Here is a 25,128-nt window from a genome sequence, read left to right on the forward strand (position 1 = left end):
TGCTGATGCTGAAAATCTGCGATATAAATAAACTTCCTCTGGTAGAATCATTATAAAGCACAAGCAGCAGAAATTTATGGAAAGAACAGATTAAATGCTTAGACTTAAATTCTTCAGCGTGCGGCTTGCCCTAAACTGCTGTGTCTGGAATTTGGGCTGCTGATTCAGGTGGAAAAAATCAAACGGACACATCGCTTGTCGGTGCATTTTTACTATGATCTATTGTGTTGCCAAAAGAGAAAGCTCAAAAGCTGCCATTGATAATCCTGGTTAAAACTTGGAGCATAAATTATTGAGACGTGTAGTTTCTTTTCCGAGTGGTTGGGGATTGGGGCGGTGGCATAGTAAAGAAATACAACATCAATATGTGCTTATGCATTGTAATGTGGGACATTTTTATGTCCATAATAAAACATTCCGCCTACAACTATGTTTATGAAAGCAACAGATAGGAAGATCCATAATGCCACTTAATAGAGTTAATCACCTCCCATGGGAACGTTTTAAAAGGCTTTTTATTGCATGCTGAAAAGCCCTGACCATAATTAATACTCGGCACACTGTCAGGTGCCAGTCAGAGGGCTGGAGGCAGCGAAGGGAACTTTCTAGATGCTGGGGTTGAGAGGATTCTCAGGACTCTACCCAGCTGTCAGAGCTCCAAGGTTTAAATTCAGGACTCTAGCCACTGGGCTGGACTGTGTCAAATGCTGGGCTCTCTGGCTGGGACTTGGGGCTCTGAATTATAAGCTCTGGGCCCAAGATGTAAATTCTGAGCTTAGCCTGGTGTCTAGGGTTTTGGCTTTGGGCTGTCAACTCTAGACTCTCGGTGACCCTCTAAGTAAGATGGCCTCACTGCCGGAAGCCAGAAAAATGGAGTAGGTTAGTCTTCTGTGAGCGAGGTGAATCCTGTTGACCACAGAAGTGCCCCCAGTGTGCTCTCTCGGCACCCCTCACCATTCCAACCAGTTTTCTACCAGGGAGAGGGAAGCACTGAGCATGCCCACAGCTGGCCTGCCCTGTGGTCAGTATGAGAGCTGCTCCCTCAAACCAGTAGCCTGCCATGGGACAGACCCCATTGTCAGGGCCCACAGCCGATCAGCCTGGAGGCTCCGGGGCTAAGGACGCACCCTTCTCTTCCCAAAGAGGTGCTTTTATCTCCTTGACCCTCATCCCACACAGCTGAAAGACTAGAACACAGGGAATCTCCCAGACAGCTCAGGGAAGCTGAGGAGGTGAAGGGTCAGCCTGAAATAATTAAAGAATACATCGCCCTTTCATATCGTATTCAAGCCAGCAAGGGAGAAGCGGGCAGGAGGGAGCTGGTGCTCTCCCAGGCCTCGGGCCTCACTGAAACCTAGGCAGTGATTCTGGAGCATCTGTTCTGGAGTTCCGGAGCCAGCCCGTCCTGTGGGGGAGGGGGACTTCCTGGATGTGAAAACTCTTTGTCTTCTTGGAAAGTTGGGCAAACCGAGAGTGGCCTGTGAGGGCAGGGAGGCCGAGCCCTGTCTCCCAGAACTACACGGTAGACTTCTTTCGCTCTCTGGGCCTGGAACCCCAGCGTGTGTTAGGGCTGGGATGGGTGGGTTGTCACCAGGGACTCAGAGAGTTTTGTGCTTCAGAGGTTACTGTAACAGGTCTCTGCTGAGTCAGAATCACACCTGAACTGAATTCTGGTACCCAACTGAGACTGGCACTGAATTTCCATTGTGGCCTGAAAGGGTTGAAAGCCCTCTGCCTCCTTCCCACCCCCAGCATGGCCAACAGTGAGAGCGATGCTTAGTGAATTTGCTTTTTCTCAATATGGGCTGCATTTGGGGTCCAGTGGGGACACTGTCTACCCTTGCCCTCCCGAAGACGAGTGCCTGGTAAATACAGGCCTCTCCCACTCTAGGTTGAACAAAGTCACAGGGTAATTGGGAAATAGTGAAGCGTGGGTAATATGGAGGAAACACTCAGTCCTTCCATTAGTCAAAAAAAATGCATTGTCACCTACTGGGTAGAACAAACCAGACCCTGCCCTCGCATTCCAGCATCCTGCAGCATCGCAAAGGGTTATGGTGTCTCCCTTCCAGAAGCAGCAACTATTAAGAAATACCGATTCTCCCAGGGCGGAGACAGGTTGAGCTAGGATCCCCACAACTCTGAGCACAGTTCTCAGGTGGATCTTCCCAACCACCTGGAGTCACTTCCTAACCGCGCTCTTTCCCTAGCAAGCTCCCTCCACCCCCCACAACACCTGGGGGAGTGTGCCAACCTCAGGAAGGACACAGTGAGGGGAGTCCTCAGGAAGGGAGAAGCTCCAGGCTTTTCCAGGGAGCAGAGCAGGGAGCAGCCAGCTGCAGAACTGGCTTACTTCCCCTTGAGCAACACAGCAAGGGCGTCCGGGAGTGGCGGAGACTGTGGCTGCTCAGCAAGGCCTGGGATGCACAAACCATGGCAGAGACATGAGAATGCCAGTCTCTGATCTAGGCCAGCTTTCTTCTGAATTCCACTGTGTTCTGATTAGGTAAATGAGCTGTAGGCTGTGGTCAGGCAGACAGCATGGGTGGGGCACCCTGTCTAAGCAGAACAAGTGCCCAGCTATGTGCCAGCCCACCCAGACTGGCACAAGGCTAAAAGCCCTTGGTGATCATAACTGTCCCCTCAGCAGCTTTCAGGCACCTGCCACAGCCCCTCTCCCTGCTCTCAATGCTGGTGGCATTGGAGTACCCACTGGGCAGCTGGCTCTGACCCCTCCTGGCCTGTGGCCGGGAGGAAGCCCTGAGGCCTGAGTGCATGGGGGGAAGGGGACTTCAGTGGGCAGAGCCAGGCTTAGTGAGGTCACCTGGGGGACTTCTGGGGTAAGTTTGCTAATAGAGATGTTGTTCTGGGAGGTCATGATACCACCTGTCATTAACCCAGGCACCCTGCCTGGGGTTCTCACCAAGAAATCATAGGTGGCTGCTTGCAGGCAAGTGAGTGATTTGCAAGGACCATGAGAATATTTGCATAAACATATGTATGGAAGTGTGTATTTATTTGCATTCATTTGCATAAATTGCTGGCTCTCGGAGCTGTCGAGCTGTCGTTCCTTAATTTTATTTTATTTTTTTCGGTAAATGTCCTTGCGCTCTGAGTGCAGATCTGGACACTTCAGGAGTGAGAACAAAAAGGCAAAAACAACAACAGTACAGAGATTGGAGGCCAGAGGTTTTCAAACTTTGCTACGCATTAAAATCTCCTGGGAGCCTTTAGAAATCCTGGTGTCTGGATCCCTGCCACCCCTCATGCTGTCAAATCAGAGCCTCTGGGGATGGAGCCTGGGCATCAGCATTTTTTAAAAGCTTCCAGGGGGATTAAATGCACAGGCCAAGATTGAGAAGCAATGCGCTAGCTCAGGCCTATGTCAGATCAGACCAGCCTCGGATTCCTGCCAGTGGCACCAAGCACCTCAAGCCACCTTTCCAAGCCTTCATGTGCACAAACACTTGAAAACATACATGCATTGAGGGGTGTGAAGTGCTGATTCCAACTAGCACACAGTGGGCTCTCAAACGGGCACCTTGCCCTTCTGCATCATCACTGCCACTGCAATGTCCTCCTCTAAAGACCTGAGGATCCAGAGTCCTGGCTGCTCCTTCTGGCCCTGCCACCTAGCTGCTCTGAACTAAGTAAGCCTCAGGCTCCAACCAGCCCCAAGAAAGCTGAGAGCCCGGGACTGCTCTGTCTGTTCTCCAGGGTGACTATCAGGCTGGTGAGTCCATCACTGCCCAGGTGCACAGGAAGTGTGTGCCTGCAACTGGGAGACCTGGGATTCTGGAGCAAGCCCACCCAGCCCTGCCAGCCTCCCTGTGTTTCCCTCTCCAGGCCAACAGAGAGCCAAGCACAAGGTCTGAAGGCTTAGCTTCTTCTCTGCCTGGTAGGCGCTGCCTGGGGGAAGAGGGATGCTGGATTTCTGGAAATGACTAAAGTCCTTCAAGGTGGTTTTCGCCAACTATCACATTTTTCTCACTGTTTGGTGCCTTCACCGCCAATCGGTGATCGTCGCCGCCCAGCCAGCTTCCCCAGACCGTGTGCTTTCCTTCCCTGCCTTTGCTTGGGACAGCTCTTCCTTCATGACCGATGGCCCAGATTCACCCACCCGAGACCCAGCTCGGTGCCTTCCACTGCGCAGCACCCCTCTGCAACCCAGGAGCATGTCTCTCCTCCCTGGGTCTCTCGTTCAAACTTGACCTGAAACTTGTTTGAGGCCAGAGCTATGCCAGGCCCTGAGGACAGTTGGATATGGGCCCTGCTTTTAAGAGCTCTCCCCTTCCCCAGCACCACAGAAACAGAAGGCAAACAGAAGGCCTTGGTCTCCTGCTGGGTAGGTGCCCCCATTGCAGGGTGCTGCCCAGGGCTGTGCTGCAGATTTAGTAATGGGACACCTGGGCCATCACCTGACTGCACAAGTTCAGGAGGGAGGGTAGTGTGGGTTTCAGAAGCTCCAGGAGCAGAGGGGAGCAGATGGGAATTTAGAGGGCAGCTTCAGTGTCAGCTAAGGTGGCTGAGTTCACTTCTCACCTGGATCCACCTTTGCTGGGGCAGGTGGGCTCCTATCTAGGACCTTGGCCAGCCTGATAGCCTGGTTTGCAGATGCTCCCAAACCCTCTGGCCTGGAAAATCCTGCCCCATAGTCTGGTTGTAATCCCCACTCACCTGGACCAGAGGGCCTGCCCCATTCCCTCAGCACATTCCACTCACTTCCACCCACCGAAAGCAGCATTTGCCCTGAGAAGGAACCAGTCTGGACCTCACAGTAGAGCGGTAGAATCTCTAGGGAGCCTAGAAATGGCTTCCTTTCCAATAAAGAGCTTCGACACAACACCTACACCACTATTCACCACCAAGGCAGAGTTGGCAGGAGGGCCCTAACTGAAGCTGGCAGGGACACTCCAGGTCAGGCCAAGCAGCGTCTGACCCATCTCGGGGCCTTGGTCGGGTGCTGTGACTACAGTGTGAGGGAACCCTCTGTGAGTTTCTGTGTGCCACAGAGGACTGTGGACGCAGCTGGTCAGGAGCCCCCATGTAGCTGTAGTGCCTCAAGGCCCCCAGGGCCAGAAGGAGTCCTGGCTCTTTCCTTTTTGGTCAGGGTTGTTCACTCATTAAACAGGCATTCCTCTGCCTCACCTGGTGCTTGGTGTGGGGGCCCCTGCCCTTGAGCATCTTCTGATGTGGAGATAAGTAAGTGGACTTGGAAGAGTGGTAAGCCAAGGGTAGTGGCTCATGCTCAGTGACAGACGGTGGCTCTGATCTTGCAGAACGGATTGGTATTTTGGGGAGGGGTACCAGGGATTAAACTCAGGGCACTCGACCACTGAGCCCCATCCCCAGCCCTGTGTTGTATTTTATTTAGAGACAGGGTCTCACTGAGTTGCTTAGTGCCTCACTTTTGCTGAGGCTGGCTTTGAACTCTTGATCTTCCTACCTCAGCCTCCCTAGCCACTGAGATGACAGGCCCGTGCCACCACACCCGGCTAGATAGGTATTTTCTGAAGAAGGAATTCCAGGCCGTGGGGGTGGCCATGGAGAGGTCTTACTAGTTCCAACCCTCTTGTGACCATGCTCCAGTGTGGGTACTCCTTTCCGTCATGACAAGAAAACTGCATGAGGACAGGGATTCAAGCTGTGAGGACCCTTCTGTCTCCCCACTAATACAGAACCCAGCATACTGTGGTGCTCTGTAAGTGTTGATGCCTTCACTGCCTATCTGTCACCTATGGTCACTGTGACCCATGCTAGACACAGACTGGCCCAGCAAGATGGGGCTCAGCTTTCCAGCATATGTGTCCAAGCAGGGAGTGGTCCCCACCACAATGTGCCCACCCCAACCAGCCTTGGCCCAGGGGCCAGTGACCAGCGAGGCTTCCCCAGGTGTTCAGTCCACCCCAGGCCGAGGCCCCCAGAACCAGGCGCACAGTCAAATACACAGGCCTGGCCCCACCAGCAAACCACAGCAACTATTGGGTCACTACATCCAACGTGTTTATAAAAGTAGAACTGGGCATTTATAATAGGGTCTGGTAGATTCCTTGTGTAAATAGCTCCTGGTTGCTATGACCAAAATACCTGACAAGAACAATTTAGAGGAGGAAAATTTATTTGGGGCTTACAGTTTCAGAGGCCCAGTCCATGGTCAGCCTACTCAATTGCTTTGGGTCTGAGGTGAGTCAGAACAACATGGCGGAAGGGCATGGTAGAGAGTAGTTCACCTCAGCCAGGAAGTAGAGAGAAAGGGAGGGGCCCAGGGACAAGATATAATCCCCAAAGACATTATTTAAGTTTCTTTCATTCACACTCCACCTTCCTACAGTTACCACCTAATATTCCATTCGAATTATTAATCACCAAATGGATTAATCCACTGATTCGTTTACAGCTCTCAGAATCTAGCATAATCTAATCATTTCACCTCTGAACATTCCTACATTGTCTCACACATGAACTTATTGGGGAATATCTCATATACAAACCATAGCATTCAGCTTACCAGGAAAAACAGACTGTCAAGCTAAATACCTGTAGGGAAGTGACCCAGGCAGAGAGGGGTATCATTAAATCCAGGAGCTTAGCTGAGATAACAGGGACAGCATGAAAAGTCCCATGACAGGGAAATCAATCTAGAAGGTCACGGAGTGCAGGCCCGTGTGCCCAAACAGCCCTCCCTACCTGGACCTGAGGTCTCTGATTGTAGATCATCAGTTGGAGCCACAGTGTCCATGGCTGCACCCCGGACCACTCCTGGTGTGCACCAGCGGCTGCACCAGGGCTCTGGAGATGTAGGCTGTGACAAAAGATGTTTCTACACATCAGAAAATAGAATTTTGCAGGCAAAGAACATATACATGGAAGAAAGAATTGACACAGGAAGCTGGGATTTCAGGAGGTATAATATGAAGGAGAGAGTGGGGTCCTGCCAGTAGAACCCACCTGTCAATCCTTCCTAGACCAATTTTGGGGTGCTTCCTCATAGGCTGGGGCACCACACATGCCCATATGATAGGCAGAGCAGGTGTGTGGCACACCATGCCTTGTTCACAGGGGCACCAAAACAGTGGTCCACCCCAGCTGGATGAGGGGGTGGCTTCTCCCCAGTAGCCATGGGTTTCCCCCTGGGCCTGCACAGAACCTTGAACCCCCCACACTGTGCAGGGCTGGAAACTGAGTACCAAAGGACACAATCCACTTTCTCTATTTTTTTGTGCTTTGTAGGATTTTTCTACTTTTCCTATAATGATTATAGAGATTACTTGTATGATAATAAAAGATTACTAGTTGTATGAAAACCCAGAAATTACTCCCAGGCTTTCACCTGCTCTGAAATAGCAGGAGGCAGGTGTGTTGCCCAAGCCAGACCCAGTCAGGAAGGCTGGGTCAGAGAATAGGGACAAATGTTCTTTGAGTAGACTATGGAGGGCACAAGGTGGGCAGAGAAACATACACACACAGATGTACACACACTCGCTCTCCTCCCCTGCCTCCTCACCCCGCATCCTCCCAGGCCACAAATTCCCCCTCAGTGGGATTCAAAGTGTTCTGAGCTGATATTAGCCCCCAGCATCTGGGGTTTCCGTTTCATTTCCCTCTTTACCTGGGTAACTGAATTGATTGTGCTCCCAGCTCCAGTTCACTAATTCTTGCAAATCCTTTAAAACTATTGATTTATTTGCTGGGACTGTGGTTCACAGAATTCTTGGGAAATAATGGCTTTTGCTAAGGCAGGCGGAGGAGACCCGTAGCTTTCCCCTTCTGCTGGTGTCTCTCTCCTGCCAGTTCCCCCTCCACCCCTGACAGAACTTCCTCCCACCTCGTCTCTGAGTTGTCCTGACAACTGTCTTTCATTGAATTGCCAGCTCCCCCATCCTGGGAACACATTCCCAGAATGCACCAAGTGCCCAGCATAGAGAAGATGAGATCACCTGAAGTTCTCACAATCTGCCACTGAATAGACTTGGTCAACTGCTCCATGGCACCCCCTAACCTCTGTAGTGCTCTCCCTACTTCCTGGGGACTTGGCGCTCTCCAGGGTGCTGAATGTGGCTCCCTTGTCTGGCCGCAACTATCTCCTGGCTCCAAAGGGCCTTGACCTCATTTATCACCAAATTCTTCCAAGATCTATCCTTCTCCTGAGATCTCTCAGCCCAGAGCTCCCTCCCCATGCTATTTTTATCCTCTTCTGCTCAGAGTATCACTACTACACCACTGCAGGCTCCATCCTCCAAACAGGGGAAAGAATTAAATGGAAGCTTCTTCACTGGTCACAGGAAGGACCAGTTGATGCTCATGTTGATCTGGTCAGGGCACTTGCTCCAACTGCAGCCTCAGAGTTTGCCCCATGACCTTCCCTACTCAGCCAAGGGGTTTGCCCCACCCTGACCACCCTCTGGCTCTTAGAGCCGGTGCAAGGATCCGGACTCTGCCCCCACCACCCCCATTTCTACTCAAAGACCAAGAGGCCATTGCCTTTGACTCCTACCCTCTAGGCAAGGTCTGTCAATGAATGTGACTAGTATTGGCTTGCGTTTGGGAAGATCCTACCACCTAGGCACCTTCAGAACCTGGAGCACTGAGAGGACTGACTTTCTCTGGCCACCAGGTGTGAAGGTCCCTGTTCCACAGAGACCCCCAGGGACTCCGTGCTAAACCTGTGCTCAGTGACTGCTGAAGTGGTCACCAAAGCCATTTAAGGCTCTTCAAAGCTATTGGAGCTGAACAGAATAATTAAATCTCTCCTCAAAACAGACCTAAAAAATGAATGTGACAATGCATTGACAACTGTAGATTGTCCTTCAATTGTGGGATTATCACTGCTGTTACTAGCACAGATGTCTCCTGACGTCCAAAGGGGCTTGACTTTTACATTCTGCCCCTCTGACTCCATACAACTATGACATTTCAAATTGTTCAGCTGGATCTTGTTTAGGGGAAGGTGTTCTCACCATCTCTCACACCTCTGCATGTGGTCTGCAACCCACCCTGAATTCCAATCAGAGAGGAACTTTTTGTACAAGACGTGATGCCAGAGGCTCCGGAGGCCAGAGAGGCAAGCCCTCCAGGGGCTCACAGCGCAGAGAGGAGACAGGAAGACAGAGGGATGGATGGGGCCTAAGAAACAAGTGGAGGGGAAGATTTTGACCAAAGGGCAGGAAGAGAGAAGCAAAGCAGAGGAACAGGATATACTGGGCATGCAGTTAGAGAATGGGGACGTGAAGAGAAGACGAAGCTACACACAAAGGGAAAAACAGGTCACAGGGCAGGGTTGTAGCTCAGTGGTACAGTGAGTACAGTGGTACAGTGTTTGCCTACCATGTAGGACGCCCTGGGCTCAACTCTCAATACAGGAGTAGGGGGGTGGAGTGGCTTCATGAGCCATAGTGAAGAGTTCAGAAATAAGGGATCGAGACCTTCCTTGACTGGTGGACCCTAGAGGAGGAAAGGGCTCTGGAGGTCACAGAGGGACTGTGGTGACTCTACTACTAGGTTTAGGCTTCCCAGTCCTGCTTTCCCCAAGCCCAAGCTGGCAGCTGTCTCTGGTCAATCTCTGGACGTAAGGGACACAAGCACAAATCCAGGGAAAGATCAAGGGAGGTTTCTGTTCATCTTATGAAAGTTTTAAACAATTCTAAGGAGAAAAATGCAAGTGACTTTTATGTCATCTTAGAGGGCATAAGAATGTTCCAACTGGAGGGTACACTTCAGTTCCAGCCAGAAAACACCTATGGAGCACCCAGTGTGTACAGCCCTGGGTCAAGGCTGTAGATGCAAAGATGACTTTTGTTGCCACATTTTGCTGCTAACGAACCAGGTCTTGTCCCCCAGTGTTGTACGACGTTAAGAGGTACACGGGTGAGGCTATGGCAGGAGTTTCCATCTGGACAACAGGACAACGGAAGGTGTCCTCATCAATACTCTAAGTCCAAGCAAGAAGTCAGTCTTTCATGTTTCCCCTCCCTAAAGGAGGGTCTGCCTGCACGGGACCTTTGACATCACCCAGCCCAGCAACGGGATCAGGGCCAAGGCTGGTACAATATCCCTCCAGCTCAGGCTGAGCATTCAGCTTGCAGGCAGTTTGATTCTGTCTTACCTGGAAGCTGGCACCCACCTGGCCCTCAAGGTCAATTCTCAGGCCAACTCTTCTTTGGAGAAGAACTTGGGAGAGAAATGCATACCTGATCAAGTCAGGAATAAGGGAGGAGGAGGAGAGCAGCATTCAGCATGGGAAGCGATCCCTGAGACTCCCAGTGCTCCCAGATTGGTCTGGCCATGCTGAGCATCCGCTGCAGGAGGCTCTGTTTGTGCAAAGCCCCCATTTGTCCCCACAATGTCAGCCCACGTCGGCTCCTCTGCTCCTGGATGAATTACCCTCTGGGAATTCATGACAGAGTCTTCGCTGGGCTTTCTCAGTATATTTCCCAACTGCTCTGAGTTTATAATTTTTTCAGGTCCTTTATCAAATATGTGTCATAAATACCAATGGGACTGGGAACATTTATCACCTCGCTGGATTCCTACTTGAGCTCTGAAAAAAATTATTTGGCCACACAACCTTTCTCAGGGCTCTGATTTAATGGACTTCTCTGCTGCAAAGCCACTGGAATTCTTTGCCTTTTAATATTTGACATCTCTTCCTCTTTATTACCACCTCGAACAGCCCTTCTAGTCCCGCTGGAACGGGCCCATTAGTCTCTGACAAATAACTTGTGTCATTTGGTGAAAAATATGCAGAAGTTTGGCTGCAACTTCATCTCCAGTCTTGGTTCTGTCAGGGGCCTTGTTCTCTTCTAAACAAAGCATCTGACCCCAGGCAGACCCTCCTCGGTGTCCCTGGTCCTTCTCATGTCCCCTGCTTCTGGGTCCACAGAGCCATTTCACACCAACCACTTACAATGGGGTTGGAAACTGGGGTGGCTAGAGATGCCCGTAACTAGGTGAAAGAATTAGCCTCAGAAGCATCACACACAACAGCTAAAGAGTGGTAGGGACCCAAGTGTCCATCCACGGGTGAGTGGATAACACAATGTGCTGTCTGCATACAATGGAATAGTAGTCAGACTTTTGGAAAAGGAAACTCTGATGTGTGCTACAACATGCATGAACCTTGAGGGAAATCCCCTAAGTAAAGTAAGACAGTCACAAATGGATAAAATGCTATAGGATTCCAGGTCGGAGGCATGCAGAGCCGAGACAGAATGGTGGCCAGGGGCTAGAGGGAGCAGGGAATGGGAAGTCGTATGTTTAGTTGGGAAAGATGAAAAGAGTTCCAGAAGTCTGTCTGCACAACAGCATGAATGGACTTAATACCACTGAACTGTACACTTTAAGATGGTTAAGATCGGACATTCTAACACAGTTTTTAAAAAATTAGCCTGAAATCGAACTAGCAAAGAAGAAACTGACACCAGGAAAATTCTGGGAGCACTTGAATCCTTCATTTATTTGGGTCCTCTGTATCAGGCTCTCGCCACATGACAGACAATTCTGAAACTTAGTGGCTTCAAATAATAACCATGTTATTTCAGTGATGATTCTGGTTTGGTGATTTGGGCTCAGCTCAGCTGATCTTGGTCAGGCTGGGCTGGTGTTGGCAGGGGGTAGCTAGTCTAAATGACCTGTCCAGGATGACTCATCTCTGCTCTAGCCAACAGGCCGTCCCCAGTTCGTTCACACAGTGGCGATGGCAGGGGCCTCCAGAGACTGAGCAAAAGCCAGCAAAGCTTCTTGAGGCTGTGGCTCACACTCACACAAGGTCATTTCTACCACCTTGTATGGTCCAAAGCAAATCACAAGGCCAGCCAAGGTTGAAAGGGTGGGGAAATGACCTCCACCCCTTAATGGGGAAAACTGAAAGAATTTTTGCAATCGACCACAAGGGCTCTATATATGCCAGTCCCTGAGCTGAGTGATGCAGATAAAAACATAAATAAAACACAGTCTAGTGCCAGAGGCAGGCATGTAAATAAATAATCACAACACACAGCGTGCTATATAGAAGGCAACCCAGGAATCTATGGGAGAGTGGGGGGAGGCAGGGGGCAGGCGGGGGGAGGAAAGAGTCAAACAGGCCTGGGCAAAATCCTGGCAGTAAAGGACCAAGAAAGATCTGCACAGGGGAACACAGGCTCAGTGAGGGCACCTGTCTGGACTTAGGGAGGCTTCACTGGGGAGTAAAGGGCCCCGGGAAGTGAGGAGGATCTGGGGTGGCAGGAGGCCTTACAGGTGCCTTGCTGTCCCCAACCCCCTCAGCCTTGCTGGGCTCGTGTATGCAGAAGCTGATGGCCAGGTTCTGTGGAGGTGGCTTGGCAGGGACAGGTAGAAACAGGAGCATCCTCCAGGACAGCTGCAGAGACTCCAGTCCAGAGTACGACAGTCAATCAAGTGCTCTCTGTCAGGTGGTCTAGCAGGGACAGAGCTCCCCACTATGTGGCAGGGCTCATGGCAGCCACTTCATGGGAAAGGCCAGGGCATGGGATCCTGCAGGCACGGCAGGGACATCCCCACCCAAAGCCAAGGGGACCAGAAAATAGTCTCTGATGGCAGTCATGGGTGGGGGGGATCTTGAGGCCAAGGGTACGGTCCCCAGGTGAGCCCAAGCTGACAGACCCATCACTCATGGTGCCCAACTGAGCCTTCTCCTGAGGAGGACCAAAGGTCCCTGGGCTGTCCTCTCCTCCAAATTCTGGAGCCATTGACTTCTGCAGGAGCAGGGAGCCTGCTTTGAAGACCCAGCCCTCCCCCACCAAGACTTGCTTGTTGGAGGGTTTCTCACCAGGCACCGGGGAGGTTAAGATGCATGTGAGGCCAGCAGGTCCTGGCTTCCTCCTGGGGGGGTTCTGCTCCCTCTGACAAGCACAGCCGGACGTGGCCCCTCCGGGCCGGCGCAGCAGGCTGCAGCGGCACATACCAACTGATCGATACTTTGAATGCACAGGGGCCTGCTGTGAGAAGGAATCCCCTGGTGAGCACTTTCATAAATTGAAAGATTCTTCTGGAAGTGAATGATCTTCCCCCGCTATTAAATCCAGATTCCTGAAAGGGACTCAGAGAGAACAGAAAGCACCCCCATGTAGGACAGTGGCACCTGGATCTCCAGGCACCTGACTGGCCCCAGGATTTCTGGGGCAGCAGGTGGGCTGTGGACAGAGTCATTGCTGGGACCTTGACCCGAAGGGAAGATCTTGAAAACATCAGAACATGTGGGTCCAGCAACAGGAGCACCAAGTGCACCGTTGGTTTGCCTGGCCCCCGACGCACCACCTCATTCCTCAGACATGGGGCCATGCCTGGCCCTCACTGCAGCATGGAGACCAGGGGACCACAGAGCAAGAGTCTCTGCCCCTTTGTGCATAAAGCGATAGGAGCCCAGCCGGCTCGGGCAACCTGCCCAGGGTCACATAATCACTTAGTGAAGAGGCCAGACAAGAACCAGGATCCAGGTTTTTGGAATCCCAGCCTGGAATTCTTTCCCCCATACACAGGGTTCATGGTTTGGGAATTAATTTGATTGGGGGCTGTTTTTGGAGTCCACATGTATGAACAGAGCCCTCCCTGAGCCGTCCCTTCCCTGTCCTGCCTCTGTTCACACCACTGTTCCCATGGCCTCAACTGTAGCCCAGCCTCTAGCCTCCCCGTCCTGCCTCTCCGCCTCCTCCCACAGGCCCACAACTAGACTCAGCCTCCACTCCCTCCCTCCCTCCCTAGATGTCCCAGGCTTCCTCTCACAGTCCCCTCCCACAGCACAGCAGCCTAAACACCCTTCTCTGTCCTTCAGTTAGTGTTGCACTGAGGACCTCCCCTTCACACCTGGAGCCAGGCGGGCATCACCATCAACAAGAGCTCCCCGTAGCTCCCGCAGTGAGCCAGGAACGCTGCTAACCACCTACCAAGCGCCATCTCGTTAACCATCAATAAATGAGGGGACCAAGGCCCTGGGTGTCTGTTCTCCTTCCCAAGGCCACACAGCTGGCTGGAGGCCGAGTTCTGGTTCGCCCTCAGGTCTGGCTCTAAGGCCAAAGTCACCATGTGGGTCCTTCCTGCCTCCCATCCTGCCTCTGTGTAGGATCACTGGACACCCATATCTAACCTCGCCACGACCCCTGCACAAGACCCCCGTGCTCCCGCAGGCCCCAAGATTAACCTGGATTACGCCCTTGGAACCTGGCAACCTGGTAGCATGTCTCATTGTTCCCCAAGCTATTCACTGCCTGTGTCCCACATGCCACACATCCTTGACTTTGGTCTCTGTACCTTGCCAGCCTCTGTCTGGAGTGTCTGCCCCCTGCTCCAGGTCCAAGCATGCCCCAGGTGGAGACCCCAGTAGGGGCCCCCCCACATGCCCCTGTGGGCACTCTGCCAAGGCCCCAGGTCAGCCTGTAATGGCGGGAGTCTGAGGTCTGGCACTGCCTGGGGCACTCTGAGAGCACATTCACTACCTCAGTCCCCGCGTGCAGCTTGTTCTCTGGGGCCCGGCTTCCTCGGCCTTCCTCCTTAGCGCGTGTGCTTGCTAAGACCGCCTGCCTGACCGCCAAGGCCCAAAGCCCGGGAGCGGCCCGTCATGATTTTCACCAGTCTCTGCAGGCAGAAGCTGAGGCCTCGGTCCCCACCTCACAGGTCTAGAAGCAGAGGCCCAGAGATGCCCAGGGGCTCATCCAGGGACATGCGAGCTCATGGCATGTGGGACAGACTGGGCCCAGGGGGAGTCTCAGCAGGTGGCCAGTGTTTGCCCCTTGAACAGCAACAGAAGCAAGGTGCACCAGAGCGAGATTCTTGAATACAAAACAGGGTTCAGCATAGTCCTGGAAGGCTGGGGGAGGGGGTGCAGGGGGACTTGTAGAGTGGGGCTTGGCTGCCATAGGCTGTCATCTCCCGTTTGCTTGCACAATGACATCTAGGTTGTTCTGACCCAAGGACCAGGCCTCTGAAGCAGCTGTTAGCCACGCCAAGGGCAGGCTTTGTTCAGGGGTCCTGTGGCAAGCAGGTGGGGAGAGGGTCACCTGAAGGCCCTCACTTTTGCAGAGGAAAAAGTATAAAATAAATAAATCAAATGGGGCAGCCGGCAGGCTCTTCCCTCCTTCTCCCTCCTAAGCCTTGGGTGGGTCTGGGAGAAGCGTCCAACACCCCCAGGTCTGGAGCCCATGGCCTGGGCTCCGTCTGTGCCAACCCCAGGTGGCCAAGATTCCAGGCAAAGGTAGGTGTACACCTGGGTGGGAAGACCCCAGAGGCTACTTCCTGGGACCTGCAGGGGCTGCAAACCAGCTTCCCAACGTTGAACCCCCAAGCAAGAGCGGGAGTCCTAAGAGGCTGGCCCAGAAAATGGGGGGTGCGGAGAGCCCCTGTCCCTTGCTTGCTCAAGAGTCCCTCTAAGTGTGACTGGATGGAGGTGCCTGCCAGGCCCTCATTGGCTTGCTCGGGGATCCCTCCCCAGGAGGCTCACCCTCCACCCCGGCTGTGAGTGTCTAACAGAAGGGAAACCGTTTTTGCAGGTTTTGTGGTTTTTTTCCTTTGAACCATGTCCAGCCCATCTTACATCACAATGCCATGCTTTACTTGGTCTCCAAGACATCGGCACCCATTGGCATTTGGAGAGCTTGTTCCGTAGTTAAATAATAGTACGGAGTCGTCTGTGATGATGTATTTTCTATGTTTCCAATCGTCAGTATGGGAATCTTTCCCCCCAAACTCTCAATTTCTGGGGTTGATTTTCTTTACTCATATTTGGTTTGTTTTTTTCTTTTTCTTTTTGTTTGTTGTTCTGTTTTGTTTGGGGTTTTTTGTTTTTGTTTTGCTTTTTAAAGTTGTTATTCCCTTGGTTACGTAGCCCCTCCCAGTGGCTGCTTGTTGACGCATATGTTCGTGACTTCTGACTGTCAGTGTTGAACCAGTCTTGCCAAGAAACAATATCAAGTATTTTCTGTTTCTCTACTTCTTGAAAAAAATATTTTAATTTAAAAATTAAAAATTAAAATTAAAAAAAAAAACTCTTAATGGGAACGTGGCCCTGTCTGTCTTCTCTGTTCTGCAGAAATGTTGAAGGAATTGAACCAGCAACGCAGAGCGAAAGCGTTTACAGACCTGAAAATTGTTGTTGAAGGCAGAGAGTTTGAAGTCCACCAAAATGTTCTAGCTTCCTGCAGCTTGTATTTCAAGGACCTGATTCAAAGGTTTGCCTTCCTTCCAGCTGTGGTCGGGTCTGTTCCTTTGTAGGACGCTTTTGTGTCGCTTTTCTCCTCCCCTCTCTTGCAGGTTCCTGAAGCGTGACTCCCTGTCACAGAGCCAGTAGCCATCTCTCCTCCTCCTTCCCAGTGTCCTCTCACACACAGCCTCAGAGCAGCCACTGCCCTAGCCCCCACACACAGCCTTGCTGGTCACCAGGGGCCTGCCAGCAGTAGACAACTCCCCTCCTTGCCCCAGGATCCCATGCTCCTAGTGGCTCACAAGCCCTCCCTGAGATTAGGAGGACAATAGACTCCATTTAAAGGACCATTACACACTGCCCCCCCCACTGGGCGAGCTCAGGGTCCTCAGAGCCATCGTCACTGCTGTCGATGGCAAACTTAATGCCAGGAGAGCACATCGACCAGACCAAACCATCCCTACCGGGGAGCATGAGGCGCCCAAGGGGCTGCTTTTGCCCAGCTCGAGTAGGGGAGAAGAGACCTATAGCGGAAGCCTCATCCACGCCGCATGTCTTGCTACCTGCACACTGAGCCTAAACCGGCGCTGTCTGAGCACAGACCAGGTGTGTCCTAAACACGGTCTCTCAGTCTCTGCCCTCCCTTGCCCAGCCCCAGCCCCTCCTGGCTATTTCTCCCTGGATGAGTCTTCACAGGTGCGTGAGCATCTTTTTTGGTTTTCTTTATTTTTTTTTCTTTTTCATTATGTTGATTTTTAAAAAACTTGTCTGCTTCATACCCTTGCAAAGAAGTCAGGCCCCTCCTAGCTCCTGGGCGAGGGAGAGCAGCCGGGGCCAGCCCAGCGTCACGCCACGTTTCTCTCACCCATCAGCAGATTAATGCCGCTGCTCATTTTGCCTTGCAGCCTCTCCGGGGCGGACGCTGAGCCGGGACAGTGCTCAGAGGGGGAGGACAGACCTCTGCTTGCTTCCCAACGCTGTCTTGGACTTGCCAACTAACCCCAGAGCGACTGTGTTTTGTTTCAGGACGGCACACTGGCTGGCATCTCCTTTCCAACCCATGTGTCCTTTGGCGTAGATCCGGGTGGGCTGCCCGGGTTCGAGGCCTGTCCAGCCACGCTGGCCCTCAGCCACACAGGAGGGGCAGGCTCTCTGTGACGTCCTATCTCATGGGCAACTCGGTCTCCTGCCCCCAGTTCTTGGGTTCTCTCTGTCCAAGCACAAGAGCTAGAGGCACGAGTCTGGGGTGAAGGGCCACATCCAGTGGCTTCTTCAGGCCAGGGAGGTCTTTGTGCGCCACTCTTGACTCATCTGGTCTCTGGGTCACAGATGAGCATCCTGGGGCCTTGGCCTTGCTCCATGGGCTGGGGAGCACAGAGGGGGCAGGCTGGTACCATCCCTGGGCTGGTTATGGGGTGTCTTTCACTTCCTTCAAAGACCGCACGTTAAAGCCAGCTTCTGCCACGCAGCAGAGAAGAGGACCCTGGTAGGCGGGAACCTTTTTGGAGAGAAAGAGCCTTCTAGATAAGGACGGTGGGGACAGAGATGAGCCTGAGCTAGGGACAGGGGAGGTGGCCTCCCCAGAAGTTGCTACAGTGGGCAGGCCTGACCCCATGCTAGCTCTGACCTCCTGGCCTGGGTCCAAGGTGGGAGCCCTCAGGGACAGTGGGGACAGGATGCCCACCTGGAAGCAGGAGAACACCTCCGCAGCCCTGAAGGGAAAGGACAGGTGTTCCGGGCCACTGGAGGACAGAGGGCACCCTTTGGGAGCTAGGAGACCTGGGTTCTACCTTTGTTCTGCCGTGGTCCCATGACCTCAGGCTAGTCATGTCCTCTCGGGCCGCAGCTTTTCTCATCTGTAAACAAGGATGTTGGCCAAGTGATGTCCAAGTCTGACCCTAGGGTGACAGTCATGAGGTGGGCAGGCCAGCCTGGAGAGGCTTCCCAAGCATAAGTTTCTGGACATGAGAGGGCGAAGTGTCAGGGGCATCAGAGCAACGAGGGCAGGTCCACAGACCAGAGTCGGAGCTGAGCTGGGGAAGGTGACCAACTGAGCATCCAGCAGGTGCAGCTTCAGCAGCCAGGAGACCACCTGAGTGGTCCAATTGAGGAGCATGGGAGGTGACCAGATAGATGGATCCGAACCCAGACAGGGCCCAGGGCTGGAGAGTAGGGCTCAGCACCCAGGTCCCGTCACTCAGAGGGGAGGCTGAATCTAGCCCTGAGGCTGGGCTCTCGGTGTGAGTGTGTGGCCATTCTAAACTTGACCCTTGTCTGGCCAGGGGCAAAGGTTGGTGGCCAACCACAGCCTCCTGAGGGAGGGAAGCGGAGTCTTCCCTGGAAGCCCATTTCCTTCCAGAGCCTCATAAAGTCATGGCAATGTCACGCTGTCTGTGGTCAGAGCAGCTGATGTCACCTTGTTGCTTTAGTCCCCTTTGTGCTTGGAATAGCCTTGAGGGGCATTAGCTCTGTCCTTGGCACTGTACCAGGGGTCCCCTCTCAGGGAGCTATGTTCTTGAGAGGGGAAGGAGTAGGGACAATATGTGGGACACAGTGTCCTGGGGCTTATCTTTTTTTTAATATTGATTTTTTTTAACAGAGAGAGAGGGAATTTTTTAATATTTATTTTTTAGTTGTAGCTGGACACAGTACCTTTATTTTATTTATTTATGTTTATGTGGTGCTGAGGATCGAACCCAGGGCCTTGCATGTGCTAGGCGAGCGCTCTCCCACTGAGCCGCAGCCCCAGCCCTTGGGGCTTATCTTTGGGGGTCATGCTGGCCTGCCCTGGTGAGCACTGACAGGGCAGGTGATCCCCGCAACTCTGCTGTCCCAGGCCTCCCACCCTGCCCAGGCTTCTCCTCACATGTCCATGCCCACAGTGAGGCCATGGCACCTTCCCTCCCTTTGTCTCCCTCCTCTGACAAGGGAGCCCTGTAGAGAGGCCAGGACTATCAGGATCCCCACTTTACAGATAAGGAGATTGAGGACAGAGTTAAGTTACCAGTCGATCTATACTTCAAACTGAGGTCTGATGCCAAAGCTCTCATCAACCACTTGCTACTCCAGAGAGCAAGAACATAGCTGCAAAGTCTGAGAAGAAGGAAAGCGAAACCCCCGGGCTGACCATGCCAACAGGGACTCAGGAAGAAGGAATGCAGACTGTGTGCGTGCCTGCGTGTGTGTGTGTGTGTGTGTGTGTGTGTGTGTGTGTTCCAAACACTTGTAAACTAGCCACATGACCTCCCCAAGGAAGACAGAACCCTCCCTGGAGACAGGTCCCCTCAGACTAGGGTGAGGTCCCAGTGAGGGTGGAGGCTGGGGACCCTCCAAGAGGAGAGATGTCAGGAGCTCAGTGCAAAGCTGAGAACCCTAGGCTTGCCCACGTCCCTTCGTAGACTCATCTGAGTCCCTGAGACATTAGGGGTAAAAACCCTGAGGGGCAAGCTGCTGAGCCCTTAACTCTGGACCATGAGGAGGGAAATTGTGAATCCAGCCCTCCTTTAGCCTTGGACAGGCCCTGTTGTGGCCTCCCCAGATCTAGGGCTTCTCACTCCCAAAGAGCAGGCTGCAGGTCTGCCCTGGCTTTTCTTTTCTGACCCATGATGGAGAAGTCCTTCATTTATCCTCTGAGGACCAGAAAGGATGGCACCATTCTTCAGCAATAGCACAGTCCCTCCTTCTGCCCTCACCGACACTTCCCAGCACGCTCCCCGGGTAGAGCTGTGGGAGAATGTGCACAGCCATGGCACAGAGGAAGGCTCCCGCAACACACGAGTGGGGACAGAGACCTGAATCAGGCAAACTGAAACCTGGCAACGGAAATCCTCACCCACAAAGCTGTTGGCATATTTGACATTTGAATTCTATTCCCACTTCCTACTGAATGAAAATGGATAAACAAATTAGCCATTTTTCTAAGCTGATTTTCCCAAAGCCCTGTGTCTAGGATCTGGGCTTCTCGTTCCCGCTCCAGCCATGACAAGGGAAGGGAGGGCAGACACTGGCTCGAGGCCCCACATGTGGAGTGGTACAGAAACAGATATAAACCTACCAGCCAGGATGCTCACCCTGAACCTCCTCCCCCAGGAAGCTGGGTGTTTGTGGGTAGCAGCACCTGCCCTCTTTCTCTGGTAGAAGAGACAAGAGTGGCTTAAAAATCAAATACCAAGAAGAGGGATTCACACCTCTCATGCTAGAAGAACGAGGGAAGCCAGACCCATCACCACCTCCCAAAGGGTGAGCCAGGGCCTGCTTGAAGTCCCCAGAACCCAGTGCGACTTGGGCATGCCTTCTGTGTTTGTGCCCTGGAGCTCAGAACAGGGTGCAGGATGGGAATCACATCAGAGGGCAGAACAGTCGTGTCCCTCACCTGCCCATCTCCCCTCCTCCGACTCACAACTGCCCCACAGTTCCCTCTCCCAGTTCCAATGTGCAAAGTGTAAGCATCTGACCACTGAGCTGTGTGAGGGTGGATGCGGGACGCCACCCCAAGGTCTGGAAAGGGCAACTTCTATTCCAGGGGAGTCCACTGCTAGCGGTGGGATTTCCAACATCCTGCTAATTAGAACTAGGCATTCCTGGCCCTTCCTCGGACCCAGCTCTGCCAAGAAGGGGCTGTGTCCAGCACCCTGGGTTCTCCTGGGCCAGGGACAGACAGCTCTCTGGGCCACACACCAATGCCTGTGTAGACATAATGTGCATGCCAGGGAGATGCTCAAACCTTGTCTCCTCCAGGCCTTGAGCTAAGCTGCGGACAAAGCCTCCCCCTCACTGCAAAGGGACCCTCTGTGGCTGAGTGGGATGATCCACACTTCTGGCCTGGGGCCTCCAGCCACTCCCTGCAGATCCTTTGCCCAGTGGCCTGCCACTCTCCATAGGAGCAGAGCCTTGGCATGCACCCCATGGCCAGGATCCCCCACCTGACAGTACCAGTGACAGCCTTCAGCTCCCGCACTCCCTGTGACAAGCCCAATGCTCCCCAGCTGTGCAATTGCCTCCCTGTCCCAGAATCCCTATACCTGGCTCAGACTGTGGGTGACACAGGCAGTGCCACTCAGTGCAGTCATGCTAGCCCCATCCCAGCCAGCCTCAGGGCCACGGGCTATTTATCTGCCCAGCGCCCTTCCTCTCTGGGTCAGCCAGGGTCATGTGTGTTTCAGAGAGTGTGTGTGTGTGTGTGTGTGTGTGTGTGTGTGTGTGCACGCACACATCCTGAAGTCCCAACTCGTCACTGAGTTGAGCTCCTGCCTGGGGACTCCTATGCAGACAGCTGGGCTGGCCAGTGGTAGAGGCAGCAGTGACTCTGGGCCTCGAGAGAAGATGAGCTTTGGCCTCATCAGCCCTGCTGGGCTGTGGCCCAGAGTGACCTCCACAGAACATGGAAGGTGGTAGAGGAAAGGCCAGGCAGGGCTTGGAGGAATGAAGGCAGAGGCAGCAAAGACTGGGAGCAAGAAGTTGACCAGATGGCCTCTGAGGCCTGGGGCAGTCAGGAGTTCTGTGATTTCAAGTGAGCATATCATCAGCTATTTTTATACCTCGAGAAGCCAGCCAGGCAGGGGATACACCCCAACAGCAGAAGACTGGGTGTGAGAAGTCACTTCAGGAGTCACTGTGTATATCCGGGCGTGGGAGGGCCTCTGCCCATTCTCTATGTGGCCTGCACCTTGCCTACTCAGCTTCCCAGGCTTGCCCAGGACTCAGAAGCAGAAAGGCCCCTGGAGCCCCTGATCGATGAGCCATTCTATGGGAGGGCCCAGTACAGTACCCCTAGGAGGGATCCCCGACACTGGCTCAGGCAGCAGGGCTGCAGTGTAACCTTCTCTCTGCTGGGCGGTGTCTGGGTTTTTAAGTCCTAACCTGAGAGAATGTGCACTAGCTGTAGAAATGCAGGAACTGTCAGGTAGAGAAGAGACACATGGGAAGGGTGTCACCCAGCCTCTGTCATCTTAGTTCAGTCCTCTCGTTTTACAGAAGAGAAGGCTGAGGGCCTGAGAGGCCCATGGCTGCCTGCCTGTCCATGGCAAAGCAGGGTACCCAGGTCCCCTTACTCCCCACCAGTGCTACCCACCCACCCAGGCTCACAGCCTCCAGCTTCTCTGTGGCCAGCCGGCTCTCTTGCCAGACACTCCTCCACCCCCACCGTCAGCCACAGGTGCACCAAGGGACCAGTCACAAGAGTCTTGACCCCAGGCCTCCTGGGAAGTGAGTGGGTGGGCCACAGAAGTCATTGCCAGCCACAGCCCCAGGCAGGACCTGGCCTGGTGAGAGCAGCCAAGGCGGGTGGCTGAGCCATGGCCTCTGCGACACCTGCTCCTGACCTAACGTTGGGGGTGTTCTTCCTCCGGCCTCCCTCTGTGTCGGTGTCGTTTTGCTTCATCTTATCTGTTTCCTTCCAGGTCCGGCTTTAGGTTTTGTATTTCTGTAGACACCAGATATAAACATACTGATATATTTGTGTCCCTCCCCTGCTCCCCCAGTTCACAAGCCCGATGCACACTCTACACGCAGGCCACTCTGACCTCTGACCCCGTGTTCCATGTGGCAGGAGGGCCCCGCCCCGGGCCAGGCCCCAGGTCATGGCTGCTGGCTGTCTGTGGCGGAAGTCCTTGGTTGTTCCCTCTCCCCCTCCCAGCTCTAACCATTCTGTCCGTCTATCTCGTCTCGTCTTCAGTTTCAAAGCAATGTCATGAAGGGCTTCCTTTCCATGCCTAAAAGGAAACAATATGTTTTCGGAAAGCGCTGGGGTTGGAGGGGCTTCGGGGACCGCTTGGGGCCCCGGTCTTTGGGCTCTCGGAGGGAGCCTCCGGATTGGTGGGATGCCAGCCAATCAGGAGCCTCCCGAGCCTCTGCCGCAGGCCAGCCGCCACCTAGGTGTTGTTGCAGGCGGTGGAGCTGGTCAGCCTGGTGCAGACGCCAGGGCCAGCAGGGGCTGAACGTATTGTTTCCCTTTGAGGCCAGTCCTGGTCCTCGTCCCCATCCACAGCTCATGCTTTTTGATTTGCATCTTTTTTTGCATGGACATGCCGAGTAGTGATAAGCAGGGTTTTCTGTTCTTTTGGGCGCCTCTGGTCAGACTCTTCTCTTTCAGATCCCGTGTCAGGTCATTAGGTTCAGGTGTGTCATTTGCTGTGTCCTTTGAGTCCTAAAACGAAGGGCGTGACCGAGGTATGCAGGGAGATCTGACCCTGTAAGGAAGCGGCGCATTAGCCGCAGGCTGGCAGGTGAGGACACCCTGGTCTCTGTGCCTAGGTCGGTGCAGGATGGCAGCCAGGGCGGCCGGGAGAAGCTGGAGCTGGTGCTGTCCAATCTGCAGGCAGATGTGCTGGAGCTGCTGCTGGAGTTCGTCTACACGGGCTCCCTGGTCATCGACTCGGCCAACGCCAAGACTCTCCTGGAGGCAGCCAGCAAGTTCCAGTTCCACACCTTCTGCAAAGTCTGTGTGTCCTTTCTCGGTGAGCCTGCAGGGGGGCATATGTGTACTTTGGGGGCGAAGAGGGCAGATGTGAGAAATCCCCAGAATCAGCGATTATTGAGAGGGAATGGCTGAGTGTGCCCCCAAATCACTCTAGCTGTGGGAGAATTTTGCCAAACAATTTTTACATGAGCATTTGGATAACCTGACAGGGACTGAGGGGCACTCTGTGTCACTTCCTGTAAGCAGCAAAAGGTCCCTGTCCCCCAACAGGTCCTGCGAGAACCAGTGATCCAAGAAGCCATGCAAACAATCTGTTCTTGAGGAAAGCCTGTCCTCTCTGCCCTGACCGCTAAGCCCAGAACAAAGCAGCCACAAAGCCCTTGCTTTCCCTTAAATGTATTAATGCCTGGGCCACCCCAAATGCCCGGACAGTCCTAGACAACTGAACTGTCCCCTCAGTGCTCAGGACAGGCATCTAGGTGTCAGGGGCTGCCCCAGGCCACTGTCCCAGAGCATGCTCACTTTGAAGCTTGGTGCTGCCTGGCTGAACTGAGAGCAGGGAGAGGGAGGGACGAGGACAAGTGCCACAAAGAACCTGTGATTTTGTGCCCAGCCAGACTTCGGCAGCCTGGGGTGTGGCATGCAGAGAGAAAGCTAGGGACTGGACTCAAATGGGAGCAGGTTAGGTGAAGACAGCTAGGGGAACCCAGCAATCTAGAAAGGTCAAGAGCCACAGCCAAAGAGTGAGGCTCACACACTAAGGGGCCTCCTGGGACCCAGACACATCTAGACTGGAGGAGCCATTAGCCAGATCTCAGAAGAAAAGGCAGGACTCACTCCAGATTCTAGGGAGTCAAACTCGGGGAGGCTTAGGCCCAATGGTGGCTTGTGAGGGAGATGGTGGGTGGTTTGTGACGTGACTTAGGAAGCAGTCTGTGACCTCAGGAATACTGTCAGGGTCACAGAAGACACCATGCCCAGGCCAGAGCCAGGCTTCGCAGCCCTGACCCTCCCTCCACACGCAGTGAGGAGGGACGCCCCACCCCCAAAACCTCGCTCCTTCTGCCAGGACCTGGGAAATGAATCTAAGGCTCAGGGACACAGGAAGCGGTCTTCTGGGGACTCTGGGTGCTGGAGACCTGGGCTCAGAGAGAGACACAGTGATGGGGTTGAGAATAAGAGGCAACGTTTCCAGGGCCGTGGGGTCAGTGGTTGTGCACTCTCATCCCCAGAGAAGCAGCTGACTGCCAGCAACTGCCTGGGTGTGCTGGCCATGGCTGAGGCCATGCAGTGCAGCGAGCTCTACCACATGGCCAAGGCCTTTGCGCTGCAGATCTTCCCTGAGGTGGCGGCCCAGGAGGAGATCCTCAGCATCTCCAAGGACGACTTCATCGCCTACGTCTCCAATGACAGCCTTAACACCAAGGCTGAGGAGCTGGTGTACGAGACGGTCATCAAGTGGATCAAGAAGGACCCTGCGTCACGTGCACAGGTGGGTCTGCCCATCCCTGCACTTTCTCTCTGGGTTTGGGGGGCTCTGCAGTGACGGGGCCTTCAGCAAGGA

General features: G+C 53.6%; 1 protein-coding gene across 9 annotated transcripts in view; it reads left to right on the forward strand.

The window, feature by feature from the left end:
• Window positions 1–25,128, forward strand: part of Klhl29 (kelch like family member 29) — a 282,109-nt gene that overhangs the window by 244,440 nt on the left and 12,541 nt on the right. For all 9 annotated transcript variants that reach the window (XM_026391300.2, XM_026391504.2, XM_026391581.2 and 6 more), the window contains 3 exons: window positions 16,037–16,175; window positions 23,399–23,601; window positions 24,797–25,056. In XM_026391300.2, the coding sequence (XP_026247085.2) occupies window positions 16,037–16,175; window positions 23,399–23,601; window positions 24,797–25,056 (602 nt within the window). The remainder of the gene's footprint in view (window positions 1–16,036; window positions 16,176–23,398; window positions 23,602–24,796; window positions 25,057–25,128) is intronic.

Source organism: Urocitellus parryii, chromosome 12 (genome assembly GCF_045843805.1).
Source record: "Urocitellus parryii isolate mUroPar1 chromosome 12, mUroPar1.hap1, whole genome shotgun sequence".
Taxonomy (NCBI): domain Eukaryota; kingdom Metazoa; phylum Chordata; class Mammalia; order Rodentia; family Sciuridae; genus Urocitellus; species Urocitellus parryii.